The sequence below is a fragment of the Diplotaxodon limnothrissa genome, linkage group LG11 (genome assembly GCF_057381915.1).
Source record: "Diplotaxodon limnothrissa isolate DT_005_m linkage group LG11, D_limnothrissa_male_GT1.1, whole genome shotgun sequence".
Lineage (NCBI taxonomy): Eukaryota > Metazoa > Chordata > Actinopteri > Cichliformes > Cichlidae > Diplotaxodon > Diplotaxodon limnothrissa.
The window spans coordinates 16,102,528-16,127,990 of NC_140606.1; the positions used below are offsets into that span (position 1 = coordinate 16,102,528).

The window sequence follows — 25,463 nt, forward strand, 5'->3', positions numbered from 1 at the left end:
CTGCATCTACATTATAAGTAACTAAAGTATCCTGTGAGCGTAGAGTCTATGCTGTGCAGCAGTGATGTGACCATGAGACCAAGAAGAAGAAGAAACAAATAATAACAGTAGTGAAAATGATAATATTAAACTTTGTGACACATTAGGTAAAAACCAGCAGTCATTTTGTGAAGGTGTCAATTTGTGTCACTGCATGCTTCGTTGTTCTTTGAAGTATTTTTTGTCTGTCTAGATGTTGAACAGACTCCTGATAACGATCTCACTTGGGCACGTACAGGAAGTGAATTCTGCATTTCTGTTTTGTGCTCTTCTTTATCAGACTGCTGACAGTGAGACAGATTGTTCATTTCTACATATCTAATAGGATAACAACAGTAAAACCGAAAAAAGCAGCTGAAGTGCAATTCCTGACTTCACGTGGTTGGAAAAGACACCACTGAGATATGTTGGGTGAATACATTTTAACAGTAATACAGAAATCCTAATGTTGCAACTGAAATTATACCATAATTCATGTTTTCTGTTTTATATCATCTAAAGATCTTTTGATTTTAACATCTTTTGTGAAAAGTAAAAAGATACGCACTGCCACAATCGCTTTGAAGGTGTCCTTTATATCTGCTAACATCTACAATCATCTCACCCGCAAACATGTATTTTTTGAAGCTACTCAATATATGAATACTATTTTAATAAGATAGTTGTCAAGTTACATAATATCATGGTATGCAAAAAGAAAAAAAAGATCTGTGTGGAAAATCATTGAAAAGGAGACCGAAAGAAATATTGCACCAGCATTACAGCCTATTCACCTTCATGGTTGTCATGACGCTGGATTGCTACACGATTATTGTGCACGTTCACAGGGTTCGCACAATGAGGGCTTCCATCATTCTGACCGTGCTCGTTTGGATCCTGAGCTTGTTTGTGTCTCTGCCAGATTTTATCTTCAGAAAGGCAAAAGAACAGGAATCCCAAGGAGTGGAGTGTGACTATCCTGAAGAAAGCGTTATGATATGGGAGCGTTATGATTTGTTCACCACAAATGTGCTGAGTCTCGTGATTCCCTTGCTGGCTGGTAAACATGAGGACTGCAAAGAAGATTGTCAAGCTGATCATCTGTATAGTGGTTGTATTTTTCCTACTCTGGGCCCCATATAACATTTCCCTAAAGCGCTATACAAATACAGGCCATTTACCATTTTCCTGAAGTTCCTTCGGGAAAGAGAAATAATCCTCAATGATGAAACCTGGTCCAAAAATGTAAGGCTGTCGATAACAGTAACTGAGACCTTAGCTTATACTCACTGCTGAGCCTTGCAGCTGCTGAAGAAGTTGGTGCCATACAGGCCATTTACCATTTAAAAGGATAGAAGGTGGAGGGCAGGTGAGTTTTTTGACATGCATTTATCACGCTTGGAAAAAACAACAAACAAACTCTTCACCTGATAACATTTTTTACTTTCTTTTTTCTGCCTCTTATTTGTACAAAAATGTCACTTCTCAGAAAACACCTTGTTGTGGGTAAATTAAATTGAAGCATAAGCAGCAACAGTAGAAGTCATTGCACCATAGTCCCCTTGCCTAAGAAGCCCCACATCACCGGCCTGAATGACTACAGACCGGTGGCACTCACCCCAGTGGTAATGAAATGCTTTGAGAAGCTGGTCCGCAGACACATCACAGCAGCCCTGCCCCGCAGCCTGGATCCACACCAGTTTGCCTACAGAGCAAACCGATCCACGGAAGACGCTGTAGCCACAGCACTCCATGCTGCATTAACTCACCTGGAAGAGCATGGTAGCTATGTGCGGATGCTCTTCGTGGATTACTGCTCAGCTTTTAACACCATCCTTCCACACAAACTGGTGGCCAAGCTACAAGACCTGGGGCTTCCATACAGCACCTGCATGTGGATCAATAGCTTCCTCTCGGGCCGTAGACAGAGAGTCAGAGTTGGCCATCACACATCCTCAGCCCTGAGTCTCAGCACTGGCTCACCCCAGGGCTGTGTGCTCAGTCCACTGCTCTACTCTCTCTACACACACGACTGCACTCCTCGCCACCACAGCAACATCTTTGTGAAATTTGCAGATGACACCACAGTGGTGGGGCTCATTTCCAAGGGAGACGAGTCTACGTACAGAGACGAGGTGGAGCAGCTGACGTCATGGTGTAAGGCCAATAACCTCCTCCTCAACACTTCAAAAACCAAAGAACTCATAATAGACTTCAGAAGGAAAAAGGCAGAGATCCAACCACTATTCATAAATGGGGACTGTGTAGAAAGGGTGGCAAGCTTCCGCTTCCTGGGAGTCAATATAGAGGAGAACCTTTCCTGGAGTGTGAACACCTCCGAGCTGCTGAAAAAGGCCCAACAGAGACTGTACTTCCTGAGAATTCTCAGGAGGAATAACATCACACAGAGACTGCTGGTGTCCTTCTACAGAGCCACCATTGAGAGTGTTCTAACTTACTGCATATGCATCTGGTACACTAGCTGCACAGGGGCTCAGAGGAAAGCACTCCAAGGGATCATTAACACCGCCCAAAAGATCACTGGCTGCCCTCTCCCCACACTGGAAGTTCTACACAACGCCCACTGTTTTAAAAAGGCCCAAAACATCATAAAAGACACCTCACATCCTGGCCACTCCCTGTTCGAACTGTTGCCCTCAGGCAGACGGTACAGGGCAATCAGAGCAAGGACTAATAGACTCAAACACAGCTGTTATCCAACTGCAATAACACATCTGAATACTACAAAAAAATGTCCATCACGCCACTCTTGTGTTAATCTATGCACGGTCTGAAGCATGTGTGTGGGAATGTATGTGAATGTTTTACTGTTATATCTTATTAGTATTTTAAGTATTCTATCTATTTTATTTATTGAATTTTATTGTTTTATTTATATTTTGATATTGCTAGGGATGATGCAATGATCGGGGACCATTCTTAATTTCGTTGTTCTCATGACAATGACAATAAAGTTTCTGATTCTGATAAAATCAACCTAATCTTTCTTTAAAAACAAGAATGAGTCTTTCAGAAGAAAAGATGGAGAGGGCTTTCTCACAGGAATAAAAATTTAAACAGTTCAGCAATCTGAACATAATGTTCGTTTTTTGTAAGATTCAAATAATTTGAGGATTATATATTTTTCATGTACAGTATGTTAATATAGATTCAAAAATTACGAGTGACAGCTCCAAAGTGTGTCACACCCAAATACAAGTTTAAACTATTCCATGCAAAGAAAAGTTATACATTTACTGCACGCATCAATAAACTTGCCCGTTCAACTGCACATGAACACAAATATTTAATCAGCCAATCACATGGCAGCAACTCAGAGCATTTAGACCTGCAGACATGGTCAAGTCAACCTGCTGAAGTTTAAAGCGAGCATCATAATAGGGAAGGAAGTGGATTTCAGTTAAAGTTACAATGAACATGATGTGATTATTTGTGCCAGAGGGGCTGATTTGAATATTTAAGTGTGCAACCATCTCTAGTGTTTACAGAAAATGGTCCAGAAAAGAAACAATATACAGCCAGTTATCATTGAGCTGGTAAGATTGCAACATTAACTCAAATAAAAACTTGTTACAACCAGAGATGGGCAGTAACGCGTTACTTGTAACGCATTACTGTAATCTGATTACTTTTTTTCAAGTAACGAGTAAAGTAAGGGATTACTATTGCAAAAACGGTAATTAGATTACAGTTACTTTCCCGTAGGAACGCTGCGTTACTGCTAGGGGTGCAACGATATTCGTATCGATATTGAACCGTTCGATACAGTGCTTTCGGTTCGGTACGCATATGTATTGAACAATACAACATTTGTAATTTATTTTATCAATTTTCCTTCTGACGATGCTGTCTGTGTTGAGCGCTCAGTGAATCTGCATTCGACTACTCCGCCTAGGCTCGACAGTGCAGCCTAGGCGGAGTAGTCGAATGCAGATTCACTGAGCGCTCAACACAGACAGCATAGTCAGAAGGAAGAGCGCAGGGCAAGCTAGCGAGACAGAAGTTAAGCTCTCCTTGTAACAGGCAAATTGAACCTCATTCAGATCTGGCGTTTGGAATTATTTTGGTTTTCATGTGACGTATGACCCTGAAGGTAAGCGAGTCATGGACTAAAGTAAAACAGTATGTTGGATGTGCCATGCAATGCTAGTGTGTTAGCGCAGTTAGCTCGTTAACGTGTTGGCCGTCTAGCCCCATGCACGGAGCGATCGGCGGTAGCTCATTAACGGAGATTTGCCGTGTTGTGGCGTTAAGGTCATTTCAACGAGATTAACCTGAAAGCACTAGTGGGAACACAACGAATATGACTGCATATTTACGCCGACATCATCCTAGTGCAAAGACAAAAACAACAAGCATGCTACTAACTTTAGCCGAGTCATTTAGACAGCTGTTAGCACATGATTCTCCTTATGCTGCTGAGAATATAGCCCAGAAGAAGCGGATAGTATAGCTTTTATTTTGGAAAGAGACATTTCTCTGTAATAAACTCTCTTTTCCAAAGATGAGTGATTCCTCAATCAGATACAGGGCTCGCAATATCGCTAGCCCGACGTCCCGGAGCTAGCGATTTTTTCAGTCGGGCTACCAAAATCTATCTCTTCCCTGCCCGTCGGGCTATTGTAGGAAAAATATATGTCAATGCTTTTGCATTCTTTCAGAAATGTAGCTGGGTAATTATGTCATTGGCATCGGTGAGCCACTGTCAATATGTGACATATTGAAATCGCGTTTGAATTTGCGCTTGTTTTTTTGCTTTCACTTTGCAATCGTGCGAACTGTGTATAGAGAGCGACAGCACTGATCTGTGAGTGATGATAATTTGTGCACCAATTCCTCTGACATCGTCTTATTAATCGTTAGCTTACTATGCAAACATGACAAGTGAAATCTCCCGCAGCAAGCTTAAACATGTGAGAGGTTGATCGCGCAGAGAATCGCTGAGCTTATGTGAGTGCGTGTGTAAAAGCATTTCAGTTCTGCTGAGCCAAATAAGACAGGTCAGGGTGAAGAAGTGACAGCCAAAGAAAAGCTTACCACAAAACGGAGAAGTTATGACAAATCAGACTATAAGGCAAAAAGAAAGTGCAGCTTTATGGTTTCATGGACAAAAGAATTTCTGTGGCTGCAATATGACAAGCTAAATAACCAGGGCTGCACATAAGTGGTCCGCAGGTGCGCATTCGCTGTCAAAATAAAAAACACGCACAAGGGTTAGGGTTAAATTTAAAAACTGTACTTTTGAGTTAAAATATATATTTATAATTTTAATAAATGACAAATAAAAAATGCATGAACATTTTTTTTGTATCGAAAAAATATCGAACCGTGACACCAAAGTATCGAACCGAACCGAACCGTGAATTTTGTGTATCGTTGCACCCCTAGTTACTGCGTTACTAAAACGGTGATTTTTTGCGAGAATGTGTCACGACAGATGTGTTGGTGACAACAGCTGTGTGCAGATCAACAATGGATCACATATCGATTGTGGGAGAGAATATGAGCGTTAGGGTTGCCAACTCCCTGAAAAATAAATAAGGGACACCTCGTGGCCAGGGCCGGGCGACCCAATTGTCTTCACCCTTCCCAGTGTGGTAGCTCTTTTTTTGTGTGTGAAATTATTTTTTTAACCATTTGACTTGAATTTGATTTAAGTAGATGTGTATTCTTTGTGATATGAACACATGTGAAACAAATGATCATTTAGCCATTTATTTTTAGCTCAAAATGACAACATTAACACAGTAAAACAGGTCTCCTTCTTAAACAGAAGCCTGTCATGCTTAACTTTTGAGAATATAAGTAAATCTTTCTTTAAAAGAACTCTGTCCTGCTTAACTTAAAATAATAGAAAACAATAGAAAGAAAAACATTCTTGTAACAGTGCACATTTAGTGCATTTAGTACAATTGGCTTCAGTTGAGGTATTATTTCAGCTTTTCTAATGCTAATCAGCTGCTCCTGTTTGTAAACCCACTTGCTCCGATGATTACGCATCATAACTCATCATCATTATTCATCTATGTATTACTTTTATGTATTAGTCATCTATTTGTTGTAATCATCTATTCTTGCAGTTGTTTATTACACAAAATAAATTATATTATCACACTTCTGGCCACATAGCGCTGATATTCACTGCACATGCCCATATTAACTTTTTCCAGCCAGGTGTTTTCCTTTTCCCATTCTTCCCTTTCTCTGAGGGGAACAAACATTGCTGCTCTAATGCTGGGCTTACACTGTGCAGTTTTAGGCCCATTTTGAGCCGATTTTTGAGTGATCGGACCGATTTTGGCCTTCATCGTGCATCGTGTAGTATACGTGGGGTAACGAGAAGTGATTAACACCTCACGACCAGCTCCCGATCATCAATCGCTCGTGAGGGTGTCACCACAGCCGCTCACACTGCTCGCGCGCAAACACGTAAACGTTGGTGTAAAAGATGGAGCAGCACGGCTGTGCAGCCTGTGATCTGGACACAAGCGATGGAGGCACAACTTGTAGAACTTTGGAAAGCTCATCCGAGCCTTTTCGATGTGGCATCACAAAATTATCACGACCACAACAACCGTGAAAATAGTTGGATTTACATTGCTGCTCAGTCACAGCTGCCCGATCAATGTTTTTCATTAGCAATTTAGCAAAGTTGATGGTGGTGGTGTGTGTGTCTGTGTGAGTGTAAGACGGAGAGAGAGAGCGCGACAGATTTTCTGTTATAACCTTCATTTTATGGAGGCACAGTGTGAGCACTCAGGTCGCATCAGAGCATCGGGCGGTATAGTGTGAGACCTGCATCGTGACCTACCAACTGCGAGTCAATCGTGCAGTTTGAGCAGGAGCTGAATAACGTGACTGAAAAAAATTGCACAGTGTCTGCCCAGCTTTAGGTTTACTGTCGTCCGAGACTTGCACCGCAGTGTCTGCGTTTGTTTCCCTGTTGGCCATGCTTCTTGTTGTGGTCATTTGTTGTCTTCCGGTATTTTCTCCGTAAGCGACCTTTCCTCGACCAATGAGATGAGTGGTAATCTGAATTGTCATACTCGTAAGTGTGCTGTCAGCTCATTGGTCACAAAGCAGGAGAGGGGCTGGGAATTATGTTTTCAAACAAAGCGTTAATTCCATTAAAAGTTATAGACTACTTTTGATTCTCACTGTATTACGGGACAAAGTGCGTCCCTTATTAGCTCAATACGGGACGTGTACTTTTGTTTCTAAATACGGGACGATTCCGTATTTTAAGGGACGGTTGGCAACCCTAATGAGCGTGCAGCGTTTAAAGCGTGGAAGTACTGACCTTTGAGTTTGATTCCATAAAAAGTGACAAAAACATTAGCGTCCATTGTGCGTGGGAAGAAAACTTCTTTTTACAGCGAAAAAAACCGCTAAACTTCCGAGCAAGCACCAAGTGCGCAACGACGTAATGGGAAATTCACAGAGAAACTCGCGGATTCTTCAACTGACCGCGGCACACCTGCACCAGGGTAAACCTCCGCCTACCCTAGTCCTGCTTTACAGGTGAAAATAGAGCAACAGGACCGCTGAGTCTTTGACTTTATTTATTTCCTGCTGTGTTTTACTTGCATCTATTTGAAAGAGTGAGTGTAAACACAAAAAATATTTTATTTTATGTGCTGGAATGTGTAGAAAATAGGTTTAAATGTTAAAGTAATTTATTCAAGTCAGAGAATGTTGCATATAATTAAATTTTTGCTTGATGCATAAAGTTAAAAGATTAAAACTGATAAAACAAGTTAAAAAAAAAAAGAGACTTTTCCATTTGATTAAATTTTGTATGATGGATTATGTAGAAAGTGGGGGGAAGTAATCAGTAATTAGTTACTGATTACTTTTTTCAAGTAACTTGACCAACACTGGTTACAACCAAAGTATAGAAGAGCATCTCTGAATGTATAATATACATTGATCTAGATGAACTACAGCAGCAGAAGACACTCAATGGTACTCAAATAGCTTTCACAGCCATAAATCTAACAGACCAGCTTTGGGATGTGGCTTAGCTGGAGGTTTGTCTTTATAAATGTGCAGCCACCAAATCTACAGCAACTGCACGATGCTATCACATCAACATGAACCAAAATCTCTGAGGAATGTTTGCAGCACCTGTTGAAGGTAAAAGTGGGTCCAAACCAGTATTAGTGAGGCACAATGGCTAAAGTCTCCTGTAAGTGCACAATGTATGATACTGAGCAGTATCCTTAATGAGTCAAAGAAGAAAAACAAATAAAAATAGTAACAATATTAATAATAATAAACCTTCTGTCACTTTAAGAGATAACGTGCAGTCATTTTCTGAAGGTGTGAATTTGTGTCACCATTTGCTGTGTTGTGCTTTGAACCATTTTCTGGCAGTCTAGATTTAGGGCAGACTCCTGATAAAGATCAGATTTGGGGACGTACAGGAAGCAACATCTTTCTTCCCCTTTTAGGTTCTCATCAATAGGGGACTGCAGAACTTTTGATAGTTAGTTCATTTCTGCACATCTAAAGGGATCACATCAGTAAACGGGGAAAGGGAGCCTTGAAGTGTAATTCCTGACTGGACCTGGTTGGATGAGCCATCACTGAGATATCACAATGTCAGGTAATTATCTTTCAACAGTAATCCACAATTTAGACTATTTAAAGTGTCATTTTTTTTTACAGAGTTCTTGGAAATTTACTTGGGTTATAAAGTGTAGTGTTCAAAGCTGCACGCATTGTCACAGAGATCTAAAACCAAATACTGTGACTGAAACTATGTCAAAGCTACTTCATGATTTCTAATTTCATCTTTAATCTAGAGATCTTATTTTTACTGTTGTTTTTTATTAGTAGATGAAAACATATAAAAGTTATTCACTGCCACAATGCCTTAATATGACTTTTACAGCTGCTGTTATCTCCAACCATGTATCTGTTACTTTCAGAATAATTCTAATAGTAATTTTGTAAAATCCCAGTAATAGTATAGAAAAATTTCAAATGTGCCAAAAAACACAGCAAAAAACAAGTCTACATGAAAAATCATAATAAGATAGATAAACAAAGTAAATGAAATAGTCTGTCCTAGATTTATAGCTGTATACCATGTAATGAATTTGAATCCTCATAAAACCAGTTTTCAGATTAAATCCTGTTTTTATAAAGTTTTGGCTCAATGATAATGTTCCCAAGGACGGAGTACCAATGAGCACCAATAGGTTGCAAAATCACCCCCACTGTCAAATGACTGATGGCCAAACCAGCAGACGTGAATGGATTATTTGTGGTGCTCATAGCAAAGGAAAACCTCCTTTAAAACAGAAACATGTCATCAGCAATAGGTTGGAAATTCAGGCTGCACTTGATAAGGGTTGAAACGGCATTACGAAACCAAACCTAACACTTTGATGCAATGAGCATTCGAAAATAAATCCAGTTAACCTCTAACGGTAGCATGTGTTTACAGCAGTAAAGAAGTCTTTGATATACTGTTTTGCATCTTATTTGTTGTAGCCTGTGCTGAAATTAATATAAAAAATAATAATAGTAAATCTTTCTCTTTCTTTCTGCAGAAGAAAACACCACATCCTATGATTACACTGAGAACAACACAGGCTTTACTCCTACCTACATAGGTGATGTAAAGGACTTTAACAAAGTGTTTCTCACCACTCTCTACAGTTTGGTTTTCATCCTAGGATTCATAGGTAGGTGTGTCCTCTTGTGTGTATGCTGTGGAGATTATGGATTGTTACTACACATTGCACAGACCTCCTTTTCTGGGAATTTCCATTTTGCATACTTTAAAATATGTATGCAGGTGTGTGTATGTGAGACACACAGATGAAACGGGAAAGAGAGAATGTTGTTCAACGTGTAACAGTGTGACAGGTACACTTATTGCGTTTTGTCTCCCAAAGGTAACGGACTAGTGGTGTGTGTCCTGGTGAAGCATCGCAATCAGTGCAACCTGACAGACATCTGCCTCTTCAACCTGGCTCTCTCTGACCTCCTCTTCGTCTTCATGCTGCCATTCTACTCTCACTATGTCAGGGTTGGCCAGTGGACTTTTGGAGACTTCATGTGCCATTTGATCTCCGGGTCTCACCACATTGGCTTCTTCAGCAGCATCTTCTTCATGGTTGTCATGACGCTGGACCGCTACATGATCATCGTGCACGCTCACAGAGTTGCACGTTATCGCACAAAGAGGGCTTCCATCATTCTGACCGTGCTCGTTTGGATGCTGAGCTTGTTTGTATCTCTGCCGGATTTTATCTTCAGAAAGGCAATAGAACAGGAATCCCAAGGAGTGCAGTGTGACTATCCCGAGGAGAGCAAAGTCTGGGAGCGTTATGATTTGTTCACCACAAATGTGCTGGGTCTCGTGATTCCCGTGCTGGTGATGGTAGGTTGCTACTCCAGGATCATCCCCACACTGATGAGCATGAGGACAGCAAAGAGGCACCGCATCGTCAAGCTGATCATCTGTATAGTGGTTGTATTTTTCTTACTCTGGGCCCCGTATAACATTTCCCTTTTCCTGAAGTTCTTCCTGGAAAAAGAAATAATCCTCAATGATAAAGTCTTGGATGAAAATATAAGGCTGTCTATAACAGTGACCGAAGCCTTAGCTTACACTCACTGCTGTCTGAATCCCATCATTTATGCTTTTGTGGGAGAGAAGTTTATGAGACGAGCCTTGCAGCTGCTGAAAAAGTTGATGCCTGGTTACAGCAGAGATCTGACAGACAGCTCATTCAGGAGGAGCTCAGTTATGTCCAGGGGCTCTGAAATCACCTCCTCTTTTAAACTGTAGAAGGTGGAGGGCAGTTGTAAGTATTTTGTCATGAATGTTTCACCCTGTTATTACTGCAGACCGTGCCATGTTCATGTTTGTTTTCTTCATTTGGGAACATTATTTGACACATACCACAGTGTTCTTCACCTGTGTGGCACCTTCAAAATGTGTCTCTACACTTTTGGACCTTTTGAATTTACAGCAATCTTTTTTTTCTCCCCTGACGGTTAGATTGTAAATGTACTCAATACTTCTCTCATGCCTTTATTGTGCGTTAGCACTGCCGATATACAGAATCTTAATCACCTTCGACTCTAATGCTCTTCCTTCTTCTGCTCAGGTTAAATTAAACCTGCTGGTCTGTTAAACCGTACCTGCTGTTTTATAGCAACCTGTAACAGTTTGCTTACTTCTTCAGACATCTTTTATGAGCCTTACATGTTTGCAGAAACACACCAAAAAGAGCATAAAACTCTTTCAGATCTCGATTGTACAAAATGTGCACACTGTCTTACTGTTTTTCACATTTCTACCTACTTCCACATTGTTTTCTAATGTTCAGCCTTTTATAGTTGTTTTGTTTGTTGTATTATGTTATGGTTCCTTGTATTTGTCGCTATTTGCCAGTGGAGTTGACTCCTATCCTGATTTTGTATTATCGCTTTGTTAAGACAATAAATGATACAGCAGGTCCTCCGCTTACATTAGATGAAGGTCATGAAGTGCATTGTTCATTCGGAGAAGAATATTTGCAGTGAACATATTCTTTTATTTCTCACTGTTACTGCAATGACAAATTCTGTACACAGTCATGAAAAGAGAGAAGATGTCTCAGATTAGTTTTACTATGCAGGTAATTCTTCACTATCGTAAAACAGCAGCATGATCTAATACATGGCACCATAATCAATTGTACACATTTCCCCTCTCTTTTTTCTATTTCATATTAATGGTAATGGAAAAAACCTTATTTGCATACAATTAAATTAATCTTTCTGATGAGTCTTTCAAAATGAAAAATGAAGAAGTCTTCTTCGCTGCATCAAAAGTTCCTGACTAAATAGTTCAGCAATCTGAACATAATGTTTGTTCCATGTAAGCATAAAAGAAAAGGTGGATTTCATATGTTCATATACAGTATGTTAAAAAAAAAGGTTCAAACAATATGAGTGACAGCTTTGCCAAAATAACCAAAGTGTGTCACTGCATCCCCAAATACAAGTTTAAACTGTTCCATGCAAAAACAAAGTTATACTTTTACTGCACACATCAATAAACTTGCTCATTCAACTGCACACGAACACAAATATTTAATCAGCCAATCACATGGCAGCAACTCAGAGCATTTAGACCTGCAGACATGGTCAAGTCAACCTGCTGAAGTTTAAAGCGAGCATCATAATAGGGAAGAAAGTGGATTTCAGTTAAAGTTACAATGAACATGATGTGATTATTTGTGCCAAAGAAGACCACACTGGATGCCATTCTTATCAACAGATCAAGAAACTGAGGGAGCAGTTTGCACTACATAGTTTGGACAACTGAAGACTGGAAAATGCTGTCAGTTCATATTATTCTTGAGTTCTGCTGCCATACTTGGATGGCAGGGACATGATGCCAGATGTTAGAATTGGGTATAGACAACATGAAAGGATGGATCGATCCTTCCTTGTATCAACAGTTCATGGTGCTGCTGGTGGTGTAATGGTGTGGGGGATATTTTCATGGAAATGTTTGTGACCCTCAGCACCAACTGAGCATCCTGAGTATTGCTGTTGACTATATGCAACTCTTCATGACTGTTTTAATCTTCTAATTCCTGATTCCAGCAGGAACACCCACCAAGTGTGAGTTCAAATAACCTCACACTATTATATTTACATGACAAGCTCAATGTGCTCAAAAGGCTTCCACAGCCACCACAGCCTAAATCCACCAGACCAGCTTTGGGATGTGGCTGAACTGGAGGTTTGTCTTTATGAATGTGCTGCCACCAAATCTACAGCAACTGCACGATGCTATCACGTCAGCATGGAACCAGAATTTCAATTCAATTCAGTTCAATTTTATTTATATAGCACCAAATCACAACAACAGTCACCTCAAGGTGCTTTATATTGTAAGGTAGAAGAGAAAAACAATCATATGACCCCCTATGAACAAGCACTTTGGCGACAGGGCGAAGGAAAAACTCCCTTTTAACAGGAAGAAACCTCCGGCAGAACCAGGCTCAGGGAGGGGCGGGGCCATCTGCTGCGACCGGTTGGGGTGGGAGAAGGAAAACAGGATAAAGACATGCTGTGGAAGAGAGACAGAGATTAAAAACAAGTAAGATTCAATGCAGAGAGGTCTATTCACACATAGTGAGTGAGAAAGGTGACTGGAAAGGAAAAACTCAATGCATCATGGGAATCTCCCAACAGCCTACATCTATTGCAGCATAACTAAGGGAGGATTCAGGGTCACCTGGTCCAGCCCTAACTATATGCTTTAGCAAAAAGGAAAGTTTTAAGCCTAATCTTAAAAGTAGAGATAGTGTCTGTCTCCTGAATCCAAACTGGAAGCTGGTTCCACAGAAGAGGGGCCTGAAAACTGAAGGCTCTCCCTCCCATTCTACTTTTAAATACTCTAGGAACAACAAGTAGGCCTGCAGAGCGAGAGCGAAGTGGTCTAATAGGGTGATATGGTACTACAATGTCATTAAGATAAGATGGGGCCTGATTATTTAAGACCTTGTATGTGAGGAGCAGGATTTTGAATTCAATTCTGGATTTAAAAGGAAGCCAATGAAGGGAAGCCAAAACAGGAGAAATATGCTCTCTCTTTCTAGTCCCTGTCAGGACTCTTGCTGCAGCATTTTGGATTAATTGAAGGCTTTTCAGTGAGTTTTTAGCACATCCTGATAATAATGAATTACAGTAGTCCAGCCTAAAAGTAATAAATGCATGAACTAGTTTTTCAGCGTCACTCTGAGACAGGATATTTCTAACTTTAAAGATGTTGCGCAAATGTAAGAAAGCAGTCTTACATATTTGTTTAATATGTGCGTTGAAGGACATCCCTGGTCAAAAATGACTCCAAGGTTCCTCACAGTGTTACTGGAGGCCAAAGTAATGCCATCCAATCTGGTTAGATACCATATGTCTAAGATTTTCAGGGCCGAGTACAATAACCTCAGTTTTATCTGAATTAAGAAGCAGAAAGTTAGCGGCCATCCAGGTCTTTATGTCTTTAAGACATTCCTGCAGTTTAACTAATTGGTGTGTGTTATCTGGCTTCATGGACAGATAAAGCTGAGTGTCATCAGCATAGCAGTGAAAATTTATGCTATGTCTTCTGATGATACTGCCTAAGGGAAGCATGTATAATGTAAACAGAATTGGTCCCAGCACTGAACCCTGTGGAACTCCATAATTAACCTCAGTGTGTGAAGAAGACTCTCCATTTACATGAACAAACTGGAGTCTATTAGATAGATATGATACAAACCACTGCAGCACAGTACCTGTAATACCTACAGCATGTTCTAATCGCTCTAATAGGATATTATGGTCAACAGTATCGAATGCTGCACTGAGGTCTAGCAGGACAAGCACAGAGATGAGTCCACTGTCAGAGGCCATAAGAAGATCATTTGTAACCTTCACTAAAGCTGTTTCTGTGCTGTGATGAGCTCTGAAACCTGACTGAAACTCTTCAAATAAACCATTCCTCTGCAGATGATCTGTTAGCTGTTTGACAACTACTCTTTCAAGGATTTTTGATATGAAAGGAAGGTTGGAGATTGGCCTATAATTAGCTAAGACTGCTGGGTCTAGAGATGCTTTTTGAGTAAAGGTTTAACTACAGCCAGCTAGAAGGCCTGTGGTACATAGCCGATTATTGGAGATAGGTTGATCATATCTAAGATTGAAGCATTAATTAATGGCAGGACTTCTTTGAGCGGTTTTGTAGGAATGGGGTCTAAAAGACACGTTGATGGTTTGGAGGAAGTAATTATTGAAGTTAACTCAGAAAGATCAACTGGAGAAAAAGAGTCTAAATGAACATCAGTGGTACTAAGAGTAGCTGTAGATAATATTACATCTGTGAGATAGTTATGGGTAATTTTTTCTCTAATGATTAAATTTTTATTTGTGAAGAAGTTCAAGAAGTTATTACTAGTTAACATTAAAGGGATGGTGGCTCAACAGTGCTCTGACTTTTTGTCAGCCTGGCTACAGAGCTGAAGAGAAACCTGGGGTTGTTCTTATTTTCTTCAATCAGTAATGAATAGTAAGATGTTCTGGCTTTGCGGAGGGCTCGCTTGTAAAGCAACAAACTATTTCTCCAGGCTAAATGATGATCTTCAGCATTTCCTCGCCAACGTACGAGTTATCTGCTTTAGGCTACGTGTTTGTAGTCATGGAGTGAAGTACTTCTCATTTGAGGCCTTAGTTTTCATAGGAGCTACAGTATCCAGGGTCGTACTTAGTGAGGAGGCAAAGTTATTAACAAGATAATCAACCTCTGTTGGAGTAGCGTTCAGATAGCTGCTCTGCTCTGTGTTGGTACAGGGCATTGAAGATGATAACAGTGGGTGGATTATATTCTTAAACTTAATTACAGCATTTTCAGAAAGACATCTTTTGTGATTAGATCTACTCTCCACTGCTGTGTAATCAATTATTGCAAATGTAAATGTTATCAGGAAATCATCAGACAGGAGACGGTTTTCAGGAAACACTGTTAAATGTTCAGTTTCTATGCCGTATGTTAAAATAAGATCTAGAGTGTGATTAAAGTGGTGGGTGGGTTCTTTTACATTTTGAGAGAAGCCAGTTGAGTCTAATAACAGATTAAATGCCACGTTGAGGCTGTCATTTTTAGCATCTACATGGATGTTAAAATCACCCACAATAATTATTTTATCTGAGCTGAGCACTAAACCAGATAAAAAAAAAGTCCAAGAAATCAGACAGAAACTCTGTGTTAGGTCCAGCTGGACGATAGATGATAACAAATAAGACAGTTGGGGTTGAGTTTGACAAGGCTAAGCATCAGGTTTTCAAATGAATTAAAAGTCTGTCTTGGTCTTTCGTTAATTAAGAGGCTGGTGTGAAAACTTGCTGCCACACCGCCCGCGCGGCCTGTGGTTCGAGATTTCTGGTAGTTAGAGTGACTCGGGGGTGTTGATTCATTTAAACTAACATAATCATACTGGATCTCTAAGTAATGTTTGCAGCACCTGTTGCAGGTAAAAGTTGGTCCAACACAGTAAGGCATAGCAACTAAAGACTCCTGTAAGTGCACAGAGTATGATATTGAACAGTGGTGTACATTAATGAGTCCACAAAGAAAAACAAATAAAAAATAGTATCAGTAACAATATTAATAATAATAAACCTTCTGTCACTTTAAGAGATAACGTGCAGTCATTTTCTGAAGGTGTGAATTTGTGTCACCATTTGCTGTGTTGTGCATTGAACCATTTTCTGGCAGTCTAGATTTAGGGCAGACTCCTGATAAAGATCAGATTTGGGGACGTACAGGAAGCAACATCTTTTTTTCCCTTTTAGGTTCTCATCAATAGGGGACTGCAGAACTTTTGATAGTTAGTTCATTTCTGCACATCTAAAGGGATCACATCAGTAAACGGGGAAAGGGAGCCTTGAAGTGTAATTCTTGACTGGACCTGGTTGGAAGAGCCTTCACTGAGATATCACAATGTCAGGTAATTATCTTTCAACATTAATCCACAATTTAGACTATTTAAAGTGTCATTTTTTTACAGAGTTCTTGGGAATTTACTTGGGTTATAAAGTGTAGTGTTCAAAGCTGCACTCATTGTCACAGAGATCTAAAACCAAATGCTGTGACTGAAACTATGTCAAAGCTACTTCATGATTTCTAATTTCATCTTTAATCTAGAGATCTTATTTTTACTGTTGTTTTTTATTAGTAGATGAAAACATATAAAAGTTATTCACTGCCACAATGCCTTAATATGACTTTTACAGCTGCTGTTATCTCCAACCATGTATCTGTTACTTTCAGAATAATTCTAATAGTAATTTTGTAAAATCCCAGTAATAGTATAGAAAAATTTCAAATGTGCCAAAAAACACAGCAAAAAACAAGTCTACATGAAAAATCATAATAAGATAGATAAACAAAGTAAATGAAATAGTCTGTCCTAGATTTATAGCTGTATACCATGTAATGAATTTGAATCCTCATAAAACCAGTTTTCAGATTAAATCCTGTTTTTATAAAGTTTTGGCTCAATGATAATGTTCCCAAGGACGGAGTACCAATGAGCACCAATAGGTGGCAAAATCACCCCCACTGTCAACTCCCTGGGGGGCCAAACCAGCAGACGTGAATGGATTATTTGTGGTGCTCATAGCAAAGGAAAACCTCCTTTAAAACAGAAACATGTCATCAGCAATAGGTTGGAAATTCAGGCTGCACTTGATAAGGGTTGAAACGGCATTACGAAACCAAACCTAACACTTTGATGCAATGAGCATTCAAAAATAAATCCAGTTAACCTCTAACCGTAGCGTGTGTTTAAAGCAGTAAAGAAGTCTTTGATATACTGTTTTGCATCTTATTTGTTGTAGCCTGTGCTGAAATTAATATAAAAAATAATAATAGTAAATCTTTCTCTTTCTTTCTGCAGAAGAAAACACCACATACTATGATTACCTATATTTCTATGAGCTTTCTAACAACAACTCTGAGAACGACACAGGCTTTACTCCTACCTACATGGGTGATGTAAAGGACTTTAACAAAGTGTTTCTCACCACTCTCTACAGTTTGGTTTTCATCATGGGCTTCATAGGTAGGTGTGTCCTCTTGTGTGTATGCTGTGGAGATTATGGATTGTTACTACACATTGCACAGACCTCCTTTTCTGGGAATTTTCAACTTGCTGACTTTTAACTATGTATGCAGGTGTGTGTATGTGAGACACAGATGAAACGGGAAAGAGAGAATGTTGTTCAACATGTAACAGTGTGACAGGTACACTTATTGCGTTTTGTCTCCCAAAGGTAACGGACTAGTGGTGTGTGTCCTGGTGAAGCACCGCAATCAGTGCAACCTGACAGACATCTGCCTCTTCAACCTGGCTCTCTCTGACCTCCTCTTCGTCTTCACGCTGCCATTCTTCTCTCACTATGCCAGGGTTGGCCAGTGGACTTTTGGAGACTTCATGTGCCATTTGATCTCCGGGTCTCACCACATTGGCTTCTTCAGCAGCATCTTCTTCATGGTTGTCATGACGCTGGACCGCTACATGATCATCGTGCACGCTCACAGGGTTGCACGTTATCGCACAAAGAGGGCAGCCATCATTCTGACCGTGCTCGTTTGGATGCTGAGCTTGTTTGTGTCTCTGCCGGATTTTATCTTCAGAAAGGCAAAAGAACAGGAATCCCAAGGAGTGCAGTGTGACTATCCCAAGGAGAGCAAAGTCTGGGAGCGTTATGATTTGTTCACCACAAATGTGCTGGGTCTCGTGATTCCCGTGCTGGTGATGGCAGGTTGCTACTCCAGGATCATCCCCACACTGATGAGCATGAGGACAGCAAAGAGGCACCGCATCGTCAAGCTGATCATCTGTATAGTGGTTGTATTTTTCTTACTCTGGGCCCCGTATAACATTTCCCTTTTCCTGGAGTTCCTCCTGGACAAAGAAATAATCCCTGATGATCAAACCTGGTACAAAAATGTAAAGCTGTCAATAAAAGTGACCGAAGCCTTAGCTTACACTCACTGCTGTCTGAATCCCATCATTTATGCTTTTGTGGGAGAGAAGTTTATGAGACGAGCCTTGCAGCTGCTGAAAAAGTTGATGCCTGGTTACAGCAGAGATCTGACAGACAGCTCATTCAGGAGGAGCTCAGTTATGTCCAGGGGCTCTGAAATCACCTCCTCCTTTAAACTGTAGAAGGTGGAGGGCAGTTGTAAGTATTTTGTCGCGGACCGTGCCATGGACAAGTGAACTGAATCATTTCTTTAACAGGTTTGATTCATCCAGGATGCAGTATCCAACATGGGTTGCAGTCTCACCCAGAATCTTAATCACCTTCGACTCTAATGCTCTTCCTTCTTCTGCTCAGGTTAAATTAAACCTGCTTGTCTGTTAAACCGTACCTGCTGTTTTATAGCAACCTTTAACAGTTTGCTTACTTCTTCAGACATCTTTTATGAGCCTTACATGTTTGCAGAAACACACCAAAAGAGCATAAAACTATTTTAGATCTTGATGTGCACACTGTCTTACTGTTATTCACATTTCTACCTACTTCCACACTGTTTTTTAATGTTCAGCCTTTTATATGTGTGTGTGTGTGTGTGTGTGTACATATACATATAGATATAGATATATATATAGAGAGAGATATATTTTGTTGTATTATGTTATGGTTCCTTGTATTTGTCGCTACTTGCCAGTGGAGTTGACTCCTATCCTGATTTTGTATTATCGCTTTGTTAAGACAATAAATGTTACAGCAGGTCCTCTGCTTACATTAGATGAAGGTCATGAAGTGCATTGTTCATTCGGAGAAGAATATTTGCAGTGAACATATTCTTTTATTTCTCACTGTTACTGCAATGACAAATTCTGTACACAGTCATGAAAAGAGAGAAGATGTCTCAGATTAGTTTTACTATGCAGGTCATTCCTTACTATTGTAAAACAGCAGCATGATCTAACACATGGCACCATAAGTGGTGCAAAGACCTACAATAAAGATGCCATCAATTGTAAACATATTCAAGTAAAATGAAGGTCTGAAGTTCCTGATAAGCTGTACTGAATATACAGTCAGTTTATTCAAGAAGTATATGTGAAAGAACAAAAAATAAACTCTTCATTTGCAAATATTTTCGCCTCTCTTTTTTCTATTTCATATCAATGCTAATGGGAAAAAAAACTACACCACCTCCTTGGCGTGGGGAATGTGAGTTTCAGGACAAACAAGAAAAAGCCCATTATTTGCATACATTTTAAAAAGGAAAAAGGACATGATGGGTCTTTCAAACAAAAAAGTGGAAAAGTCTTTGACGCTGCATCAAAAACTACCTGACTAAAAAGTTCAGCAATCTGAACACAATGTTTGTTCCATGTAAGCATCAAAGAAAAGGGGGATTTCATATTTTCAAAAGATAAGATGAGATAACCTTTATTAGTCTCACACGTGGGAAATTTGTTGTGTCTCAGCAGAAAGTGGACAGTGCAAAGCTACAGGAGAAAAAAAACCCCCACTGCAATAGGATAAGATAAGATAATAAGAATTGGGGGGGGGGGGGGGGGGGGGGGGGGGTTCTCTATCTATCTAATCTTCCATTAAAATGGGCCCAGTGTCTCATGTGTGTAGGTGTGATACAGCATAAGGCCCACTTGTAGTGCACATGTCACAAGTAACGCGTTACTGTAATCTGATTTTTTCAAGTAACGAGTAAAGTAAGGGATTACTATTGCAAAATCGGTAATTAGATTACCGTTACTTTCCCGTAGGAACGCTGCGTTACTGCGTTACTAAAACCGTGAGTTTTTTGCGAGAATGTCTCATGACAGTGACGTAACCAAGTGCGACGTTCGTGACAACAGCTGTGGATAATATATCGAGTGCGGGAGAGAGTATGAGTGTGCAGCGTTTAAAGCGTGGAAATTCACAGAGAAACTCGCGGATTCTTCCACTGACCGCTGCAGCACACCTGCACCAGGGTAAACCTCCACCCACCCTACTCCTGCTTTACAGGTGAAAACAGAGCAACAGGACCGCTGAGTCTTTGATTTTATTTATTTCCTGCTGTGTTTTACTTGCATCTATTTGAAAGAGTGAGTGTAAACACAAAAAAATATTTTATTTTATGTTCTGGAATGTGCAGAAAGTAGGTTTAAATATTAAACAAATTTCTTCCAGTCAGAGAATGTTGCATATAATTAAATTTTTGCTTCATGCATAAAGTTAAAAGGTTAAAACTAATAAAACAAGTTAAAAAAAAAAGAGACTTTTCCATTTGATTACATTTTGTATGATGGATTATGCAGAAAAAGTAGAATTGGGCTGAAAGATCTATCGCTTTATTACCTATTCAGGTTGTAAATCGTGTTTTTAAAAAGTAACTAAGAAACTAAGTAATTAATTACTTTTGAAAATTAGTAATCAGTAAAGTAACGGGATTACTTTTTTGGGGAAGTAATCAGTAATTAGTTACTGATTACTTTTTTCAAGTAACTTGACCAGCACTGCCTGCCACTGAAGGAGGTGTTCAGTGCTGTCTGTCAGGAGTTGCTGAGTGGATGTGGAGAAGAGGACTCAAACGCAGAACTCACGGTGAGGATTCAGGGTGTTTAGAATCAGAATCAGAATCAGAATACTTTATTGATCCCTGGGGGAAATTATTTAAGTTTATTGTGAGGGACGAATGACGAAAACAGGAGATGGCTGACTGACTGAATAACTGGACTGAATGAATGGCTGACTGATCTGAACTGAAAGGCAAACATGTGGCATAGATAGCAGTGACAACATCACATGAACATCACATGAACATCACATGAACATCACATGAACATCAATGACGCGACCAAGACCAGGAGAGAACTGAGGACTTAAATACACTGGCTGAATAATGACTGATAGGTGACAGGTGAGTGAGCAGCTGAACATAATTGAACTAAAGATTCATGGAATAAGAACTGGAACATAATGCACACAGAGTAACGCTAACACAAAACAGGAAGTGGAACATACAGAGGATAAACAGATGAACAGAAAATACTGGGTCAATGACTGGGTCAACTGTCAGGGTCTCCTGCATGGGATGGGGGATGTTGTCCACAGCTTAGCTACCATTCTCCTGTCATTCAGCACCTTCACAGGGTCCAGAGAGCATCCTAGAACACAGCTGGCCCTCCTGATCAGCCTGTTCAGTCTCTTCCTGTCCCCAGCAGAGATGCTGCCGCCCCAGTAGATCACACCGTAAAAGAGGCCACCCACCACAGAGTCATAGGCCATGTCCACAATAATACATTTTTGTTTGAAAACACATCTTTTTCTCTCCGTTTTGGCCTTCTGTCCACACTGAGACAGCGATTTTTGTCAAGGAAAACAGAGCTTTTTGAAAATGCTCTCCAAAGCGGATACATTTGAAAGTGGATACATTTCGCTGCATAGTGTAGACTGCGTAAACGGAGACTTTTCAAAACGATGACGCATTTTATTCATATGATGCAGTCATGTGACCAGTTATACTAAGATAGCGGAGGGCATTATACAGCAGTTGTATAGCTTTTCTTCAAATTCTTTAATTCTCAACCCTTTTGCAACTTTGTACTTTTATGTTACTTGCAGCAACAACTCCACCTCATTGTCAGTCCATTTAAAAAACACGGTGCTTTTCTACAACATTTTGCTGCGAGGTTTCAAATAGCAGGGCTCTAGAGTGCGACCAATTTGGTCGCAAATGCGACCAAATTTTTCAGTGGTGCGACTAAAAATAAATATTTGGTCGCACAGGTGCGACCAACTGTTCCGGTAACAAAAAAAAAATCTCTGTAACTCTCCGTGTGGTCAACAACAGACACACATTATGCCCCTATCGTGGACTAAACCAATCAGAGATAGTCAGGGGCGGGACCTCTCTGATTGGCCGTGGTCCAGTTGAAAGTGCAGGTGGAAGAGAGAGGTGAGTAGCTTGAATAAAGCGATATCAATTCATTAACGGATTCCACACAAAGACCTAAACACGGAGCGGACCCAACTGTCACGGAGGAGCAGGGAGGACTCGGCGCAGACTGAAGTCTCAGAGAAACAGGTTTATTTACACACTCCAGGTGCACTATATACAGGTGAGGGAGAAGGGGGCCAGGGTTCCCAGGGGTGCAGAGCGGGGTCGGGAAAAGCGTCCAGAGTCTCCAAACCAAAACACGAGAAATCTGCATACAGAGAACAAGGGTTAGCACGGAACTTTTACGGACAGAGCTCAAAACTGGCTGAGGCTAAAGTAGCACTGACGAGCGTTATTCAATAGTCCAGCGGCGAGGTGCTCTCAGTCACTGCCTTAAGTAGCGGGAGCAAACAGGGTGAGGAGCCACAGGTGATTGCCTACAGGTGGTGGAGGCCGGGAGCTCACAATGAGCTCCACCCAGGCAGCGAGCAGAGAGAGAGGCGAGAGAGAAAAGACAAAACATAACATGTAGCCACACAGGGCCAGCCGAGCAGGCACGGGGACCGTGACAGTACCCCCCCCTCAACGGGAGCCTCCCGGCGACCCACCAGGCTTACCCGGATACCGACGATGGAAGTCCCGGATCAACTCCTTGGCCAGGACAGCCGACCGGGGCACCCAGGACCGTTCCTCCGGCCCGTAGCCCTCCCAATCCACCAGGTACTGGAAACCCCGTCCCCGGCGCCGAGAGTCCATAATACGAGTGATGGCGTACACCTCCTGACCATCCACAAGCTGGGCGGGCGGAGGGGCCCTAAGAGGGGGGCACAGCGGGCTGGAGAGCACGGGCTTGACCTGAGAGACGTGGAAGACGTTGTGTATGCGCATATTGCGCGGCAGCTTCAGGCGAACAGACACCGGGTTGACAACAGAGTCAATTTCAAAAGGCCCAAGGAAGGTGGGCGCCAGTTTCTTAGACTCAGCGCGAATAGGCACAAAGCGAGTGGACAGCCATACCTTCTGACCCGCGGCGTATGCAGGGGCAGGGGTCCGACGGCGATCAGCGAGGGCCTTGTTTCGCTCCTTAGTTCGGAGCAGGGCCGCTCTGGTAGTACGCCAGGCCCGACGGCACCTTCGGAGGTGGTGTTGCAGAGAGGGGACCGCATGCTCGCCTTCAAGAGCAGGAAACAGCGGCGGTTGGTACCCCAGAGAAGCCTCGAACGGCGACATTCCCGTGGCGGACGACGTGAGGCTGTTATGAGCGTACTCAATCCACGGTAACTGGTCGCTCCAGGTGCCTTGGTTGTGGGAGACAACACAGCGAAGGGCAGCTTCCAGCTCCTGGTTGGCACGCTCCGTCTGTCCGTTGGTCTGAGGGTGAAAACCAGATGAAAGACTAACCTTTGCGCCCAGGGTCGTGCAGAACTCTCTCCAAACCCGCGAGGTGAACTGAGGGCCTCTGTCGGACACGATGTCGTCAGGGATGCCGTGCAGCCTAAACACATGTGCCGTGAGCAGTTGAGCAGTCTCCAGTGCGGTCGGGAGCTTTATGAGGGCAACAAAATGTGCAGCCTTAGAAAAACGGTCCACAATGGTTAGTATTACTGTGTTACCTGAAGAGGACGGCAGCCCCGTGACGAAGTCCAGGGCGATGTGGGACCAGGGCCGGCCAGGAGTGGGGAGAGGCTGGAGCAACCCGGACGGCGGTTGGTTGGGACGCTTGTTTTGAGCGCACGTGGGACAGGCGGTCACATAGTCTCTAGTGTCTTTTATCAGGGAGGGCCACCAGAAGTAACGTTGCAAGAAGGAGATCGTGCGATGAAGTCCAGGGTGGCAGGAAAAGCGGGCGGTGTGACCCCACTGGAGAACACGTGACCTGACGGACGTGGGAACATAAAGCCGCCCTGGTGGGCCCGTCCCTGGGTCGGGTTCGGTGACTTGCGCCTCGAGGATTTGGGATTCAATCGCCCAAGTGACTGCTCCGAACACGCAGGAGGAGGGGAGGATGGGCTCAGGGTCAGGGTCTTTCTCCGTAACGGTGAACAGCCGGGAAAGGGCGTCAGGTTTTACGTTTCGTGACCCGGGCCTGTAGGTGAGAGAAAAGTCAAACCGTGAGAAAAACAGAGCCCACCTGGCCTGCCGGGAGTTGAGACGCTTCGCTGACCGGATGTACTCCAGGTTTTTGTGGTCTGTCCATACAATAAAGGGATGCTCAGCGCCCTCTAGCCAGTGCCTCCATTCCTCTAGTGAGAGTTTCACAGCCAGCAGCTCTCGGTCCCCGATGTCGTAATTCCGCTCCGCTGGTGTGAGGTGGCGAGAGAAGAAGGCACACGGGTGGAGTTTACCTTTAAAGCGCTGAGACAGGACTGCCCCAACCCCCGTCTCCGACGCATCCACCTCCACCACGAACTGTTGGTTGAGGTCAGGCTGTTGAAGGATAGGAGCGGTGGCAAACCTTTCCTTTAGGCAGGCGAACGCCTCCTGGGCTGGCGGGTCCCACTGAAACGACACCTTCGGGGAAGTAAGTCTTGTGAGAGGCAATGCGATCTTACTATAATCTTTAATGAAGCGCCTGTAGAAATTGGCAAAGCCCAAAAAACGCTGGAGCTGCAGGCGATTTGGGGGCTTGGGCCAGTCTAGGACTGTTTGGACCTTTGCCGGGTCAGGCTTCAGATTACCTTGAGCGATGATGTACCCCAAGAACGCCACTGAGTCTACGTGGAAGTCACATTTCTCCGCCTTCACAAAGAGTCTGTTCTCCAACAGGCGCTGGAGAATCTGTCTCACATGGACTTCGTGCTCCTTCACAGTCTTTGAAAAAACAAGAATGTCATCAAGGTAGACAAAAGCACAGCGGTTAATAAAATCCCTGAGGACATCATTGACTAGCGCTTGGAAAACAGCAGGGGCGTTCGTCAGACCGAAGGGCATTACCAAATACTCAAAATGACCAAGATGTGTA

At 42.0% G+C, this 25,463-nt stretch overlaps 2 protein-coding genes across 2 annotated transcripts; both read left to right on the forward strand.

Annotated features, from left to right (window-relative positions):
• Positions 1 to 876: 876 nt before the first annotated feature.
• LOC146622529 (C-C chemokine receptor type 1-like) lies at positions 877 to 10,846 on the forward strand. Its single transcript, XM_085366821.1, has 3 exons — positions 877 to 1,078; positions 9,591 to 9,734; positions 9,948 to 10,846. Exons 1-3 carry the CDS (start codon positions 877 to 879, stop codon positions 10,844 to 10,846), a joined length of 1,245 nt encoding a protein of 414 aa, XP_085222947.1.
• A 6,654-nt stretch (positions 10,847 to 17,500) lies between these two features.
• LOC146622530 (C-C chemokine receptor type 4-like) lies at positions 17,501 to 18,767 on the forward strand. Its single transcript, XM_085365201.1, has 2 exons — positions 17,501 to 17,657; positions 17,869 to 18,767. The coding sequence occupies exons 1-2, from the start codon at positions 17,582 to 17,584 to the stop codon at positions 18,765 to 18,767; spliced, it is 975 nt and encodes a 324-aa protein (XP_085221327.1). The 5' UTR covers positions 17,501 to 17,581.
• The last annotated feature ends 6,696 nt before the right edge of the window (positions 18,768 to 25,463 follow it).

Excerpts from the sequence above, each read along its gene's own strand:
- LOC146622529 (XM_085366821.1), top strand. The coding sequence starts at position 877 with ATGAGGGCTTCCATCATTCTGACCGTGCTCGTTTGGATCCTGAGCTTG. Across the intron at positions 1,079-9,590 it reads CGTGATTCCCTTGCTGGCTG|TTTCTGCAGAAGAAAACACC; the intron begins GTAAACATGAGG and ends TCTTTCTCTTTC. Across the intron at positions 9,735-9,947 it reads TTTCATCCTAGGATTCATAG|GTAACGGACTAGTGGTGTGT; the intron begins GTAGGTGTGTCC and ends TGTCTCCCAAAG.
- LOC146622530 (XM_085365201.1), top strand. The coding sequence starts at position 17,582 with ATGGGTGATGTAAAGGACTTTAACAAAGTGTTTCTCACCACTCTCTAC. Across the intron at positions 17,658-17,868 it reads TTTCATCATGGGCTTCATAG|GTAACGGACTAGTGGTGTGT; the intron begins GTAGGTGTGTCC and ends TGTCTCCCAAAG.